General features: G+C 36.2%; 1 protein-coding gene across 1 annotated transcript; it reads left to right on the top strand.

Annotated features, from left to right (window-relative positions):
• The first annotated feature begins 11,971 nt into the window (after positions 1 to 11,971).
• On the top strand, positions 11,972 to 12,831 carry LOC105789676 (uncharacterized). Its single transcript, XM_012617043.1, has 2 exons — positions 11,972 to 12,405; positions 12,474 to 12,831. The coding sequence occupies exons 1-2, from the start codon at positions 11,972 to 11,974 to the stop codon at positions 12,829 to 12,831; spliced, it is 792 nt and encodes a 263-aa protein (XP_012472497.1).
• The last annotated feature ends 2,769 nt before the right edge of the window (positions 12,832 to 15,600 follow it).

Raw genomic sequence — 15,600 nt, 5'->3', positions numbered from 1 at the left:
GTTTATAAAAAGTAAACTTTTAGTAGTGTACAAATGTTTTAATAATTAATAAATTTTATTATTATTGTATTATCATTGTCAAAAGAATTGCTAAACTTTAATTATACTTAGTAATTAAAAGATACAGTTAATAAAAGATACAATTAAGAAATAAATAAATAAATAAATAAAAGATGTGAGATTTCGCGGCGTTTTCAGCAAAACCGCCACAACAAGTTATTAAATATTTGGTGAAAATGGTGTAGTTTTGTTTGAGAATTGAATGGCTTTTGCGGCGCAAGTGTAGAAACGCCACTAAAGGTTGGCTTTAGCGGCGCTATATGGAAAACGCCGTAAAATTTCTTTTCGGTTTTAAATAAACGGTGTCGTTTTATCTGCCACATTAACAACATTAGTGGCACTAGGTTAAAAATGCCGCAAAAGATCGTCTCTTACATCCCAATTACTCCCAACAATTAGCCGAAATTCCCCCCAAATTTCTCCCCAAAATAGCTCCCGAGTTTTCCCCCAAAAATCCCCCAATTCTAGAACCCTAGGCTGTTGCGCCCCAACCATCTCTACTACATTGCTCGTCGACCCTTCTGTTGTCGCTCGTCAACCGTCGACTGTCATAGTGCTGTACCACCGCAGTCCTCTGCCGTCGCTAGGGTACAACACTCGACAGGTTTGAAACTGTTTGTATTACAGGATTTGCAGGCTTGTAGTGAAAATTTTGTTAATAATTTTCATATTCTTCAAGTTCCCATGAAAAAGCTTTCAAATTTAAGGACATATTTGCATGTGGGTCCTCTAATTCTTATCCCATGTGCTCCCATTTGCCTTTCCAATCAACATATTCTGGTTTAATATCTCATTCTCATATTAGTACATGGTAAAATGTAATATAAGTTTGAGGTTCATTCATGAAAGTACAAGAGATGCTTCGAAGTAATATAAGTTGGTCACTAGACAATGGAAGAAGTGTGACGATTTGGCTAGATCTTTAGCTGCTTAATGTAAGACCTTTGATTAGCAAAAGCACTATGGAAGCTAGCGGTTTGGAGAATGTTCGGGTCTCGGATATGGTAGATAATCATGACAATAGGAAATGGGATTCCTTTGCTTATCTTTTAGAATAGTCTATCCTTTTGTAGATTGCTTCGATTCCCCTTCCAAAAGATAATTTAGGGCTTGATTAATGCATATGGTTGGAATTGGAATCGAAAGAGGATCATTTGACTAAATTATGGAAATTGAGAAAAATGTCTTGTCATTATCCAGTGATGGCACTATTAGTGAAGAATTTGAGCATTATATACACCTTCAATTTGCGTTTAATATAAGCTTTTCTGTAGCTTATACCATGGACTAAAAATTTAATATGAAACCATCATATGGTACTAATAAAATGGATACAAAATTGAAATAGTAGATAATGTATGATATTACAGTTTTTAAATTCTTAGAGCACCAATTGAATTAAATATATCAAACTTTAGATTTAAAATTTTCATGCCAAATGACCTAACCTGCCCTGTATTTGATAGATTCTTCTCTGAAATTTTTTAATTATAAATTGATTCCTATAGTATGAAGTAGTTAATTAACTGAAATTAATGTTACTGCCTATCATTTATGATGTTGTTAAATTTGACTTGAGAGACGTAGAAGCCACGTTTTCAATCAAGTCTTGACCGAAATTATTGGAAATTTGGTTTTGTGTTGTGATCACCAAAAATATAGCATAATTAAAATATATATAGCTTAAATGGAATAAAAAAAATCTGGTCCTGCTCCTCCTTCGGCTCTCCCTCACTAAAACAACGTTGAATATTAGTTTAAAAGCAAACAAAGTTAGCGACGCTGTTATATAATACATAACTTACATTAATATTATATATAACTTACATAACTTAATTAATTAATATTATACATAAATTACATAACTTAATTAATTAATATTATACATAACTTACATAACTTACAACTTATATAACTTACTTATAATAACTTACATAATACATATAACTTTCATAACTTACATTATACACAACTTATATAACTTACATAACTTACATAGCTTAATTATACTTATTCCTAAATCCTAAACCCATGACTTACATAACTTATTAATTCATAACTCGGTTAATACATAACTTATATAATACGACATAACTTATTAATATATATATTTTAAGATGATACATATCTTACATAACTTATATAATACATAACTTACATAATACGACATAACTTATTAATATATTTATGGATAAATGATACATAACTTACATAATTTATTAATACTTACATTTTTAATACATAACTTATATAATACGACATAACTTATTAATATATATCATATGATAACTTAGATAGTGAAACAATACCAATGAAGTTAACAACTTACCCTTGTAATTTCTGCTGAAAATCAGACTTGCAAGAATTAAGCAATGGACCGGTCTTGGATGAATTTGTCAAGGGTAAGTAACGAATATAGAAATGGAGTACAAGCTTTTCTGAATTTTGCATTTCAATATGCAAGCCAAGAGAACATGATTCTTTGCCCCTGTAACAAGTGTGTCAACATAAACTGGCATTATCGTGAAATTGTATACGAGCATCTAGTTGTTGATGTGTTTGTTTGGGGTTATAAAAAATGGTTTTTCCATGGAGAATGCCCGCCTAGTACTTCCTCTTCAATGATAGATGTATCTTATCCTGGTACTGCTTACCATCAGTCTGATAGAGGGGATGACATGGAAGGTATGTTGCAGGATGCATTTAATATGCACAGTCATGGTTTTCAGTCGTTCCCGGCCAACTTTGTGGCATCTGATGATTGTAATGCTGGTGCAAATGCTTTTACCGAAAGGGGAACAAGTGTACCTCATGAAGAGCCGAATGGAGAAGCGGCGAAGTTCTATGCGCTACTTAATGAGATGAACGAAGAACTATATGAGGGATCAAAATTCTCCAAAATGGCTTTCTGCGTTCGTCTTTTCCAGTTAAAATGTTTGGGAGGGTGGACCGGGAACTCTTTGACAATGCTACTAGAGTTTTTGAGAGAAATGTTTCCGTTTGCAAAAATCTCTCAGTCATGCAAAGATATGAAGAAAATGATAAAAGACTTAGGTCTTGGGTACAACAAAATCCATAGTTGCTCGAACGACTGCATGTTGTATTGGGGCGATTGGAGAAACCAACAGTACTGTCGTGTATGCGGTGAATCCCGTTGGATAAATAAAAATACAGAAGATGGGAACGACGATGAAAATGATGCACAACCAAGAAAGAAGCCAGTCAAGATTTTACGGTATTTTTCGCTGATACCAAGACTTCAAAGGCTTTTCATGTCGTCGAAGACAACAGAGTCAATGACGTGGCACCATGATGGACGAACCGATGATGGATTATTAAGGCATCCGGCAGATTCTTTAGCTTGGAAATCATTCGACAATAAATTTCCAACCTTTGCAAGCGATCCTAGGTGTGTGAGGCTTGGCCTAGCATCTGATGGATTTAATCCTTACAAGATCATGAGCACTGCGTACAGTACTTGGCCAGTAGTGCTTGTTCCTTACAACCTGCCTCCGTGGATGGTCATGAAGCAATCTTCCCTTATCTTATCTATGATTATCCCTGGAGAGAAAGGGCCCGGGAATGATATCGACGTTTATTTACAGCCACTTATTGAAGAGTTAAAACAATTATAGGCTGGTGTCGAGACATACGATGTGCTGAGAAAGGAGAACTTTAATTTACGTACAGCTTTGATGTGAACCATTAATGACTTCCCCGCTTATGCCAATTTATCCGGTTGGAGTACAAAGGGTCGTTATCGTGTCCTTGTTGTCTTTGCTCAAACATGTTCGCAATGGTTATACAATGGGAAAAAGTTCTCTTACATGGGGATCGTCGGTGGTTCTAGAAAAATCATAGATTTAGATTTGAGTTCAAGATTTGATGCAGAAGAGTTCGAGCTCCTTCGCAGACAAGTGGATCTGATATCTTGTTCATGTTGAAAGATATAAATTTCAGTTATGGAAAGATGAACCACCCGGCAAACACGCAAATAAATAGAAGATCAAATGATGAAGCTGATGATGACTCTAATGAAGAGGATGATCCCAATGAGGCGGACTTGTGGAAAAAAAGAAGTATTTTTTTGAGTTGCCTTATTGGGAACATCAGCTTTTACGACACAATCTTGATGTTATGCACATTGAGAAAAATGTCTGCGAGAACATTGTGGGTACAATTTTGAATGTAGATGGAAAACCAAAAGACAATCTTCAGAGTCGACTTGATTTAGTCCAAATGGGAATTCGACCTGATCTTCATCCGAATCCACTTCCTAATGGGAAATATCGGTTGCCGCCTTTAATTTTTTCGATGTCGAGGACAGAGAAAGAAGTGTTCTGTACGGTGTTGAAGGATATAAAGGTTCCAGATGCGTATGCATCAAATATATCTCGATGTGCTAGTGTTAAAGATCGAAGACTGTATTCGCTAAAATCACATGACTATCACATCCTGATGCAAGATTTACTGCCAGTTGCTCTACGATGTTGTATGTCGAAGAAGGTGACGTCCTGTATAATTGAACTATCCAATATAATGAAAGCCATTTGTGGCAAAGTTTTGGATGTTTAAGAACTTCAGAAGGTACAGGATAGAGCCGTATTGACTTTATGCAACATTGAGAAAATCTTTCCACCATCCTTCTTCACTATTATGGTTCACTTGATAATCCACCTCCCGGGAGAAGCAATTCTTGGCGGACCCATTTTGTACCGATGGATGTATCCCATAGAAAGGTGTTAATTTATTTTAAAAACTCTCCTTCCGTAAACCCTATATGCCTTTAAGTACAACTTTTCATAACATTATTTGTCGTGTTTAGGTTCCTATCCAAATTAAAGTCTTACTGCCGCAACAAGCGTTATCCAGAAGGATCGATTGCTGAAGCCTACTTAGCAGAGGAATGTATGACCTTCTGTTCGCGATATTTGGATGATGTCGAAACAAGGTTGAGCAGACCAAATAGAAATGATGGACTCACGGATCATAACTTGGCCGATACTTATTTGTTCCAAAGTTTTGGAGAACCAATCGGTAAAGTGGAAATTACAGAATTAGATGGTTTTTCGTGGGTACAAGCACATCGGTATGTTCTGTTTCACCACGAATCAATGGAACATTTACGCAAGTAAGTTCTAGAAATTTGATAAATATTCATCAATTAGTCCTCAATTGTGTATCTTCTAACAATCTGAACATATTTTTTACATAGTGAGTACAAACAAATACTGAGATCTAATTCGCGCTCCCGAAGAACACAACTTCGAGACATCAATAAGTTGTTCACGGAATCTTTCCATGAATGGTTAATTGAAACGGTATGTAATTGTAGCTTTCATCGACATATAATTATAATCTTGTCTCATAACATTTGAAATTACTCAGTTCACTTTTCATACAATAGGTTTGGAGTGGGAAGAACGTGACCGACGAAGTCAAATGGCTTTCTCAAGGTCCAAATCGGGTGGTTAAAAGATATAGTGCGTTCCTCATAAACGGATTTAGATTTCATACAAAATATCGCGAGAGATTGAGGAGAACGCAAAATTGTGGAATAGTTGTTAATTCCTCAGTTACTAGTTATGCTAGTGCTAGGGACAACAATCCTGTCGAGGGAAATGTAGAATATTTCAAACTTCTTACTGATATAATTGAGTTGGATTACTACGGAAAATGGAAAGTTGTCTTATTTCGAGGTGATTGGGCCGATGTTAATACTAGTCGTGGAATTAAGCAAGATCAATTTGGTTTCACAATGGTGAACTTCACTCGATTGATTCATACCGGAGAACAATTGATTGATGAGCCGTACGTATTTTCTTCTCAAGTCAAACAAGTTTTTTACTCAAAAGATCCAATTGATGAGGGTTGGTACGTTGTACTCCGTAACATCCCTAGGGGCTTGTTTGACATGGGCAGTGGAAGCAGAGATAGCATTGACGACAGAACACAAACTTTGCCATTTCCAGAACAAAACTTAAATGAAAACATCCCTAGTACTAGTACACACAGTCAATGGGTCCGCCAGGATACGGATGAAGATATTTATGGATTATAATATAGTAAGCTTTTACGATTATTTAATTATATGTAATATCATATCATAATATTGGTCTTATTATATATTTCAACTATTTTAAACATATTATTATTGTTGTAATTGTATATTAAGCTTTCCACTAATTTATTTGTATTGCAGATAAAATGCCTAGAAGACCCGTACGAGCGCACCGTATTGTTCAAGGTACTCCAAACTCAACCGAAACAAACAAAGACCTTTGAACAACAAAGCTGCTATTGGATCTTGAGCGTTAGGTTACACTTGAGGAACCTATAGAAGCTCAAAGTAATTTAACATTTAACTTACATGTGTGTTGACTTATTATTTATTTTATTTTTAAATTTCTTATATTACAATACTTTTATTTTCTAGCTGAAGCTATTTGGGACGCGAAGAGTTCGCAGACGACGCCTCTTGAGGATTTATACGATCTAGATCCAGTCGAGCGTGTCCAAGTATCCAGTAATAGCTTTGGTCAGCCTGTTGGATTAGAAGCTCGCCTTTTAGCAGGATACATGAGCATTCTAGAACGGAATGCAAATATGTTGCCAACTTCGAGTCATAGCATAAAGTGCCCGAGAGTAACAAGAACCAAGCTCTCGATAACATTAAGGTAACAAAACGTGTATGTCATTTATAATACTTGGGTTTAAGTTTCGTTTACTTTTACTTTCTTAAGTTGTGTTTTTTTTAGGCGAGATTTGCTCTAGAGGTCTCCGATACTTATGTAAAGAAGGCATTGGGAAAAAGATGGAGAGACCATAAGAGCACTTTAAAGAAAGACTATTTTAAGACAAAAACAACACTCGACAAGAAATTACAAAATGTCCCGCCGGGAATGCTAAGGTACCAGTGGAAAGAGGTCGTTAGATTTTGGACTTCGAAGAAATGAGAGGTATGTGTTACTACAAAAATCTTGTAATTATTTTGGTTTATAGTATTTAATAATTAACGTACTAATAATTTCATAATGTAGGATCGTGAACGAGTTGGAACAAGTAGTAGGCAGAAACAAAAATTCACGCACACAACTGGGTCGAGAAGTTTTGCGTGTGCAGCTCAAGTCGAGGTATTTTGAATTTTTTAATACTGGCAGATATTTATTACTTTCTATCAAATAATATTTTTACTATTGTATTGTAGGAAGTGTTGTCGGTCAAAAGTTGGGCGATTCAACTTTTGACATTACTATAGGAAGAAAGATGGAAACACTATGACTCACGAAGCTGCAGAAATTATGGTACGTTTGCTTATCTGATTTGACTTGTTTTAATTATTTATACTGTTTATTTTCTAATGGTTTATTTCTTTTCTTGTAATGCAAATATTGTTAAGTTATGTTGCATTTGTTTTTTTAATATATATTGCGTTCTTAACTATGTGATTTATTTTTTAGGAAAAACTGAAGGATAAAAAGGCGGAGTACGATGCGATTGCTTCCAGTGATAGTTCTGTTCATATTGACGACATTGATAACCGGATTATCACTGAAGTTTTGGGTCCTGAAAGGTATGGTCGGGTTCGATTTCAAGGATCTTTTGTTAACCCATCCCAATATTTTGGATCCAGCTCGCAACAATACATGCGTTCGGGGAGTCAGACCCAAGCTGAAGTTCAGAGGTTAAGAGACCAGATATCTCAGATGCAAGTGACAACAACTGAGCAAATTACACAACTTAAAGCGGAGGCAACATCGAGAGAAGCTGAGGTTCAAAAAAGATATGAAGAACTCCAGCTACAACTTAAAGCAGATGCGGCAACGAGAGAAGCTGAGGTTCAACGAAAGTATGAAGAACTCCAGCAGCAGCTTAAAGTAGATGCGGCCGCGAGAGAAGCAGAGGCTGCAGCGAGGGAAGTAGAGGCTGCAGCGAGGGAAGCAGAACAGCTTAAAAAGTTTGATGAACTCCAGCAGCAGCTTCATAATATGATGAAGATGTTTCAGCATTCGCAACCGCCGTCGTCTTAGACTATCGTGTAAATATACTTCAGTTTTGACTTTGGTATTATCATTTAAACTTTTACAATTTTTGTAAGAATAATACGAATTTTATTTTATTTATTGACATTTATTTTAAATATTATATAGATTTATTACTTTTGGTTGGTTTAGATTTGGTTTCTTCTAATTTGTTTTTACAGGAGGGCTGAAAATAAAAAAAAACTTCCAAATCTGCCAAAATTAGCGGCATTTTTTGCATAAGTGCCGCTAAAGACCATGGTCTATAGTGGCTTTTTTTCCTAAGCGCCGCAAAAGACCATGGTCTATAGTGGCGTTTTTTGGCTAAGCGCCGCTAAAGACCATGGTCTATAGTGGCGTTTTTCGGCTAAGCGCCGCTATAACCATGGTCTATAGTGGCGTTTTTCGGCTAAGCGCTGCTATAGACCATGGTCTATAGTGGCGTTTTTCGTCTAAGCGCCGCGAAAGACCATGGTCTATAGTGGCGTTTTTAGTCTAAGCGCCGCTAAAGACCATGGTCTATAGTGGCGTTTTTTGGATAAGCGCCGCTAAAGATCATGGTCTATAGCGGCGTTGTAAAGAAAACGCCGCTAAAGCTCGTGATCTTTAGCGGTGTTTATTATAGAAAGCGCCACGAAAGTTACCGACGCTGTCATTAGCGACGATCTTTGTGGCGCTTTGCGAAGTGCCGCTAAAAGTATTTGCGGCACTAAAAAACGCCGCTATAGACCTAAAAAAGCGCCGCTAAAACCCTGTTTTGGTGTAGTGGTTATTCATTATAGACTCAATAAAGGAATGAGGATTTGTCTTACGACCACCAATGCTTGATGGTTCTAGTGATGCCTATTGTAAAGCTCATATAATGTTAAAGTCACTAATGAGAAATCCTTAAGACTTTTTGTAACTACCTAGACACCACCCGTTGAAATAGGTGTTGATAGAAAACACATTGCTAAGCCAAAAGAGACTTGCACCACTAGAAATGATAGATTAGTCATTTTCAACTCTTGTCCACTAAATGCAATCTTCACTAGATTTGATATGAATCAATTTAATTTGATCTTCACATGTGAATCTACTCGTAGATGACTTCACAAATTGCCTATGAGGGAACCTAAATTATGAGGTTATTAATGTAACGCCCCAAAATTTTCGATAAATGTCAGGTATTGTTCTAAGAACGTCTATAGTGAATTACTAAGGAAATTTGGAGATGAGTTAGTTAATAAATGATCGTATGCAATTAATTTTATATTTGAAAAAAGAATCAATGTAGTCGATTTTGAATGTGAAAGTGAGGTAAAAAAAAGGACCAAACTGTAAATTTTGAATAGTATGAATATTAGACAAATATTAGAGTGTAAAGATGATTCATAGAGTTTGAATATGTCAAGTGTAATGTCCCAAAATTTCCGATGTTGAATTTCATGAAATTCCAGTAAGATGCCGCGAGGTATACCGAGAATTTATTATCGTAAAGCAAAATTGATATCGGGAAAAATATTTTTAGTGTTAGAAATTATATGATTTAGAATCTAAAAAATTATCGAGTGCTAATTTGGTTGAGGATTGACTTGAATTAAAAGTGACATATGAAGTTTAGAAGTTGGAGGACTTAATTGAACAAGGGATGTATTAAGAAAACTTTAATCAGGTAAAACCTTAAGAGGTTTATGTGATTGAAATCAGATTAAGTTCTCCTAAGATAAAAATAAGATTGCTGTCTTGAAATTTCTTTGATTTTAGGGTGTCAATTAAAGGTGTCGAAAAGGTATCAATCTCTGGGTGTAAAATTTTCTTCTTCTTTTCTTTCTCTCCAAAATTCATACATCAATTGAATGATTTGATGAGCCCTTTTTATCTTTACCATAAAAATATATTATTTTCTTGCTTGAATTCGTTCCTACTAATTGATTTGTGTCTAATGTTCAAATTGCTTCCATCAATTTATTGTTATTTTTTTGCTACCTTACTTTGAATTATTGTTTGAGTTAGTTACTCCTAATGTTGGTCTTCAAATTTTTCCATTAAATAGTTTCCATTATCGTCAATTACCAGCAGCGGCTAGTGACGTTGGAGTGATTTTTTGTTGCAGCAAATACCTTCAAGATTGCTGCCATTTGATTCAATTATAGTCTCATAGAAACCTCCAAACAGCTTCCAAATTGGCCCTAAAATAGCTGCTACCTTTACCTGTAATCGGTGTTGCAATGTTTAAATTTTTGCTGCCCCATCGATCAGCTCTAAGTGTAGCTGTTAGGCTTCAGATTGCGGCCATATTTTCTCATTCAATTTGCAGCTGTGTGCTTGCGGTTTGGCACCAAATTAGCGGCCAAATTGTGGGTGTTTTGCACCAGATTATTAATGTATTTTAGTTCCAAATTATTACTTATCCATCGTCTTTCTTTTGTTGCTGCTGGGTGCAGCTAATAGCCTCGACTTTTGGCATTTTCCTTGGTAGTTTTGAAGTGGCATAGGGAGTGTTGTGGTATTAGATTAATTTTTAGGAAACGGGTTTGGACTAAGCGGGATTAATTTCATTTCTTCGTTTGGGTAGTGACATCGCATGTAAATGATTAAATGATTTTGTAATTAATTTGCTTGTTAAATTATATTTGAAGCCAATGAATTCGCGAAATCCTCCAAAGTAGAGGGTAAAGCAATTTTACAAGAAAAGATATCATTCTTAAGTATCGATTGCTTACGAAACTTTAATTTGTGATTTCTTACCTTCAAAATTGATTTTGCAAACTTCCCCCTCTTCCCACCCGTAGTATTATAATCGAATTTGAGCACTACACTAAGAACTCCAGCAATATCGTGTAATACCTATAAGGGAGATTTGGTATGCCCAACCAACCGCACCTTTGACAAATGTTTATCTTTTGTTGACAAGTCTCTACTCCATAGATAAATAGTAAGATAATGGCAAAAAATAACACAAGCTCCCTCAGTTAGTGCTTTGTTATAGTCCATCGATTAGGAAAATCGAACCAAGAAATAATCATTCACCAGATAGACCACCAAAAATTCCCAACAGGCTTATATATCTTGTTCATTAAAGTTTTATACCCTATGAATTTGCCAAGGAGAACAACAATAACACGTTACTCCATGCTTTAGTCTAACAAATCTTGAACTTTTTTAAAGAAGAAAATCTCAGGATAAGCACCATCTCCAACATCTTGGACATCCTCCTCATGTATCTCTAGATCATCGTCCCCAAGGTTGCATTCCCTATTCTTTGGGACTTACACTTAAGAGAAATCTTCTTATTCTGAATAATCTTCTCCTTGTAAGTCGCTCGATGTGATTGCGGATCAATCTCAGTCCAATTTTTAGCATCTAAACACCATTCTCCATCACCCAGATCAAACCTGACTTCCTCTTTATTCTTCTATAAGCTAAAATACCATAATCAGTAGCTAGCTCATTGTTAATATTGTTAGTTAAAATAGTTACTTGTACAGACTGTCATTTGCTATTTTTTAGGATCTCATATTCATTCTAGAGACTTCATAAATTTGTATATATATTCTGTTGTAAATGATTTTCAAGTAAGGAAAAATCATTTCACTATAAACTTCCACATGGTATCAGACGTTTTCTTTCTCGATCATATTCTTTAATTTTTTTCCTTCTTTTCTGCCATTTTCATGGCTATCAATCTTGATCCTACTCAGGCTTCCAGTCCTTATTATCTTCATCCCAATGAAAATCCTTCACTGGTTCTTGTAACACCTCCTCTTTCTAACTCGAACTATCATCACTAGTCCCGCGTTATGCGTATGGCACTATTATCCAAAAACAAACTCCAATTTGTTGATGGATCTATTACTGCTCCTTCTCGTATCGATCATCTGTTTTCTGCTTGAGAGAGATGCAACAATATGGTAATTTATTTGCTTAATCATTCCATCACTCCTTCTATTTTCAATAGTGTTTTATGGATTGATAAAGCCGTAGATATATGGATCGATCTTCGCGAACGTTTTTCGCAAGGTGATCTTTGTAGAATCTCTGATCTACAAGAGGAGATTTATGCTTTCAAACAAGATGAAAAATCTGTCACTGATTACTTTACTGAGCTGGAAATACTTTGGGATGAATTATTGCAATTTCGACCGCTGCCTTCTTACTCGTGTATTACAGCTTGTTCATGTGGCGCTGTTACTACTGCTCGTACCTATCATGAACAGGACTATGTGATTCGTTTTTTGAAGGGTTTGAATGACTCTTTTTCCGCTGTGCGATCTCAAATACTTCTAATGGATCATCTGCCTTCTATTAACAAGGCATTTTCTAAAGTAATTCAACAGGAACGGCAATTCAATATTACCTCCTCTAAATCATTTGTTAGCAAACTATCAGATTTGCTAATGATTCATCCAGGAAATCACAATCTAGTACTTCATCTTCTACATATGTTGACAAACGTTGGTGTACCTTTTGTCAACGACCTCGGCATACCATTGACACATGTTACAAAAAGAATGGATATCCCTCTGGTGCTAAGCCTCGTGCTCCCATTTCTCGAGCACACAATGTTGTTTCTGATGATATTGATGATTCATTGGAGGATTCTAAATCTGTTGCTGCTTTTCCTGCTGGTGATTCTTCTCATAGTTCTGGTTCTAGTTTTAATCTCACTCAAGAGCAGTATGATCAGCTGCTTGCCTTACTTCAGACCTCTTCCCTAGCCACTAAGCCACCACATCTTCTCCATCTCATGTTACAAACCATATCATGACTGATCCTACATCATCCTTTTCTCTTGCTGCTTCCGATGGTAATATTTTCACCCCTTCTTCTTCTGTTAAATTTTCCTTTTAGATAGTTGATACTGGTGCTACAGATCATATTACGCACTCTTTATCTTCTTTTACCTTTTATAAATGCATTAAACCTATTTTTGTTACATTACCAAATGGATAAAAGGTTCCTGCACATTTTTCTGGCACTGTTATATTCAATGACCATTTATGCTTAACTGATGTTCTTTATATTCCTCAATTTTCATTCAATCTCTTATCTGTTACAAAACTCACCTCTAACCTGCCATGTTGCTTCACTTTTCATGCTTCTCATTGTACTATACAGGGTTTACCATCCTAGAGGATGATTGGTACAGCTAAGGCACAACATGGACTTTACACCATGGATAATCCTGTCCAGCATTTTGCCTTTCCTCAACATCCTGTTTTAGCCATCTCCACTACTTCACCAGACCTTTGGCATCATCGTTTGGGCCACATTTCTGATTCTCGCATCAAATTGCTTACCTCTTTTTCTGACAATTCAGCTTGTAAGACCTGTCATTTTGCAAAACACAAAAAGCTTTCTTTTCCTGTAAGCCAAACTCGATCCAATAATATTTTTGATCTTATTCATGTTGACATTTGGGGCCCTAATTCAGTTGTTTCACTTCATGGCCATAGATATTTTCTCACAATTGTGGATGATTTTACAAGATATACATGGATCATTTTGCTTAAAACCAAATCTGAAGTTCAAAATTATATTCAAAATTTCTTTGCCTTGACAAAAACGCAACATTCCAAAACCATTAAAATTATTCGATCTGATAATGGCAAAGAATTTGATATGCTTTCTTTTTATGCCTCTCAAGGCACAATTCATCAAACCTCATGCACTGAAACACCTCAACAAAATGGCCTTGTTGAGTGTAAGCATCAACATATTCTTAATGTTGCTCGAGCATTACTATTTCATTCTCATTTACCACAACTCTTTTGGGGGTATGCTATTTTACATTTCGTTTTCCTCATCAATAGAAGCCCTACTCCACTTCTTTCCAACCTCACCCATTTTGAAAAATTACATGGTTCTAAACCCAATTATTCCATGCTTAGAGTATTTGGATGCTTGAGTTTTGCATCAACTCTATCTGCCCATCGCAAAAAATTTGATTCTCGTGCAAGACAATGTGTCTTTCTTGGTTATAAGCCCCATGTTAAAGGTTATATTCTTCTTGATACCGAATCTCGAGCAATCTTTGTATCTCGCAATACAACATTTCATGAAACTATTTTTCCTTTCCTTCATCAACACACCTATGATCACACTTCTCCAGTCAGATTACTTCAATCTGACATAACCTATGACACACATTCCCTACATTCCCAACCAATTCATCCTCAACAACCATGCCAACCAACCCCACCTCCCTTTTCTCGTCCTCAAAGAACCCATCGTCCACCTTCATATCTACATGATTATCAACACTATCAAGTGCCAGCTACCACCAATCATCCAGGTACTTCTCACTCCATTTCTAATTGTATTTCATATCACAACCTTTCACCACAACATTTGCACTATACACTTTCCATTTCAGCATCCATAAAACCCAAAACCTTCAAACAAGCAAGTAAATTTCCCCACTGGAATGAGGCAATGTTAGCTGAGATTAATGCACTTGAGCAGAATAACACTTGGACTATAACTACTTTACCACCTGGTAAAACACCTATTGGGTGTAAATGGGTCTTTCGCATCAAACACCGAGCAGATGGTTCAATAGAACGCTACAATGCCCGTTTAGTAGCTAAAGGCTACATGCAGACTGAAGGAGTTGATTATTTTGACACCTTTTCTCCTGTTGCAAAGATCACCACAATTCGACTTCTTCTTGCTTTAGCTGCTTTGAGACAATGGCATCTTCAACAACTTGATGTCAATAACGCATTTCTTCATGGAGATCTTAATGAAGAAGTATACATGTTACCTCCTCCTGGATTTACTCATACGGATTCTACAAAGGTATGCAAGCTTCAAAAGTCCATTTATGGACTCAAACAAGCTAGTAGACAATGGTTCTCAAAACTCACCACTGCCTTACTCTCTCTTGGCTACACTCAATCCTCAGCTGATCATTCCATGTTTGTCAAAGAAATTTCTGATGAGTTCACTGTGTTACTTGTCTACGTGGACGATATCATATTAACAGGTACATCATTAAGTGAAATTACCAAAGTAAAGCAGTTCCTTGATATCACATTTCGAATCAAGGATCTTGGTGATCTCAAGTATTTTCTTGGTCTTGAAGTTGCTCGTACAAGTCGAGGAATACATATTTCTCAAAGGAAATATGCTCTTGAGATATTAAAGGAATCTGGATTTCTTGATTGCAAACCTGCCAAGACTCCAATAGCAGCAAAATTAACTTTCAAACTTACATCACCAGATGGAGATTTGCTTCCAGACATCACTGCTTATCGACAACTTGTTGGTAAACTTATTTATCTCACTTCTACACGTCTCGATCTCACCTTTGCAGTCCAACAACTCAGTCAATTCATGGACAAGCCAACTACACTCCATCTTCAAGCAGCTCACCGTGTACTTTGTTACTTAAAAGGCTGCCCTAGCACTGAAATTTTTTATCCTGCCTCCTCTTCCTTCGATCTCCGAGCATTCAGTGACTCTGATTGGGCAGGTTGCCCAGAAACTCGTCGATCGATCACAGGCTACTGCATCTTCTTTGGTGATTCCTTAA

The sequence above is a fragment of the Gossypium raimondii genome, chromosome 2 (assembly GCF_025698545.1).
Source record: "Gossypium raimondii isolate GPD5lz chromosome 2, ASM2569854v1, whole genome shotgun sequence".
In the NCBI taxonomy this organism is placed as follows: domain Eukaryota; kingdom Viridiplantae; phylum Streptophyta; class Magnoliopsida; order Malvales; family Malvaceae; genus Gossypium; species Gossypium raimondii.
Note: the sequence above shows the minus strand (reverse complement) of the source record. Positions and strands in the feature narration are given on the sequence as shown.

Bases quoted from the DNA above. Each gene is read 5' to 3' on its own strand.
- LOC105789676 (XM_012617043.1), top strand. From the start codon at position 11,972: ATGGTAATTTATTTGCTTAATCATTCCATCACTCCTTCTATTTTCAAT. The intron at 12,406-12,473 runs GCAATTCAATAT...TGATTCATCCAG, and splicing joins AAAGTAATTCAACAGGAACG to GAAATCACAATCTAGTACTT.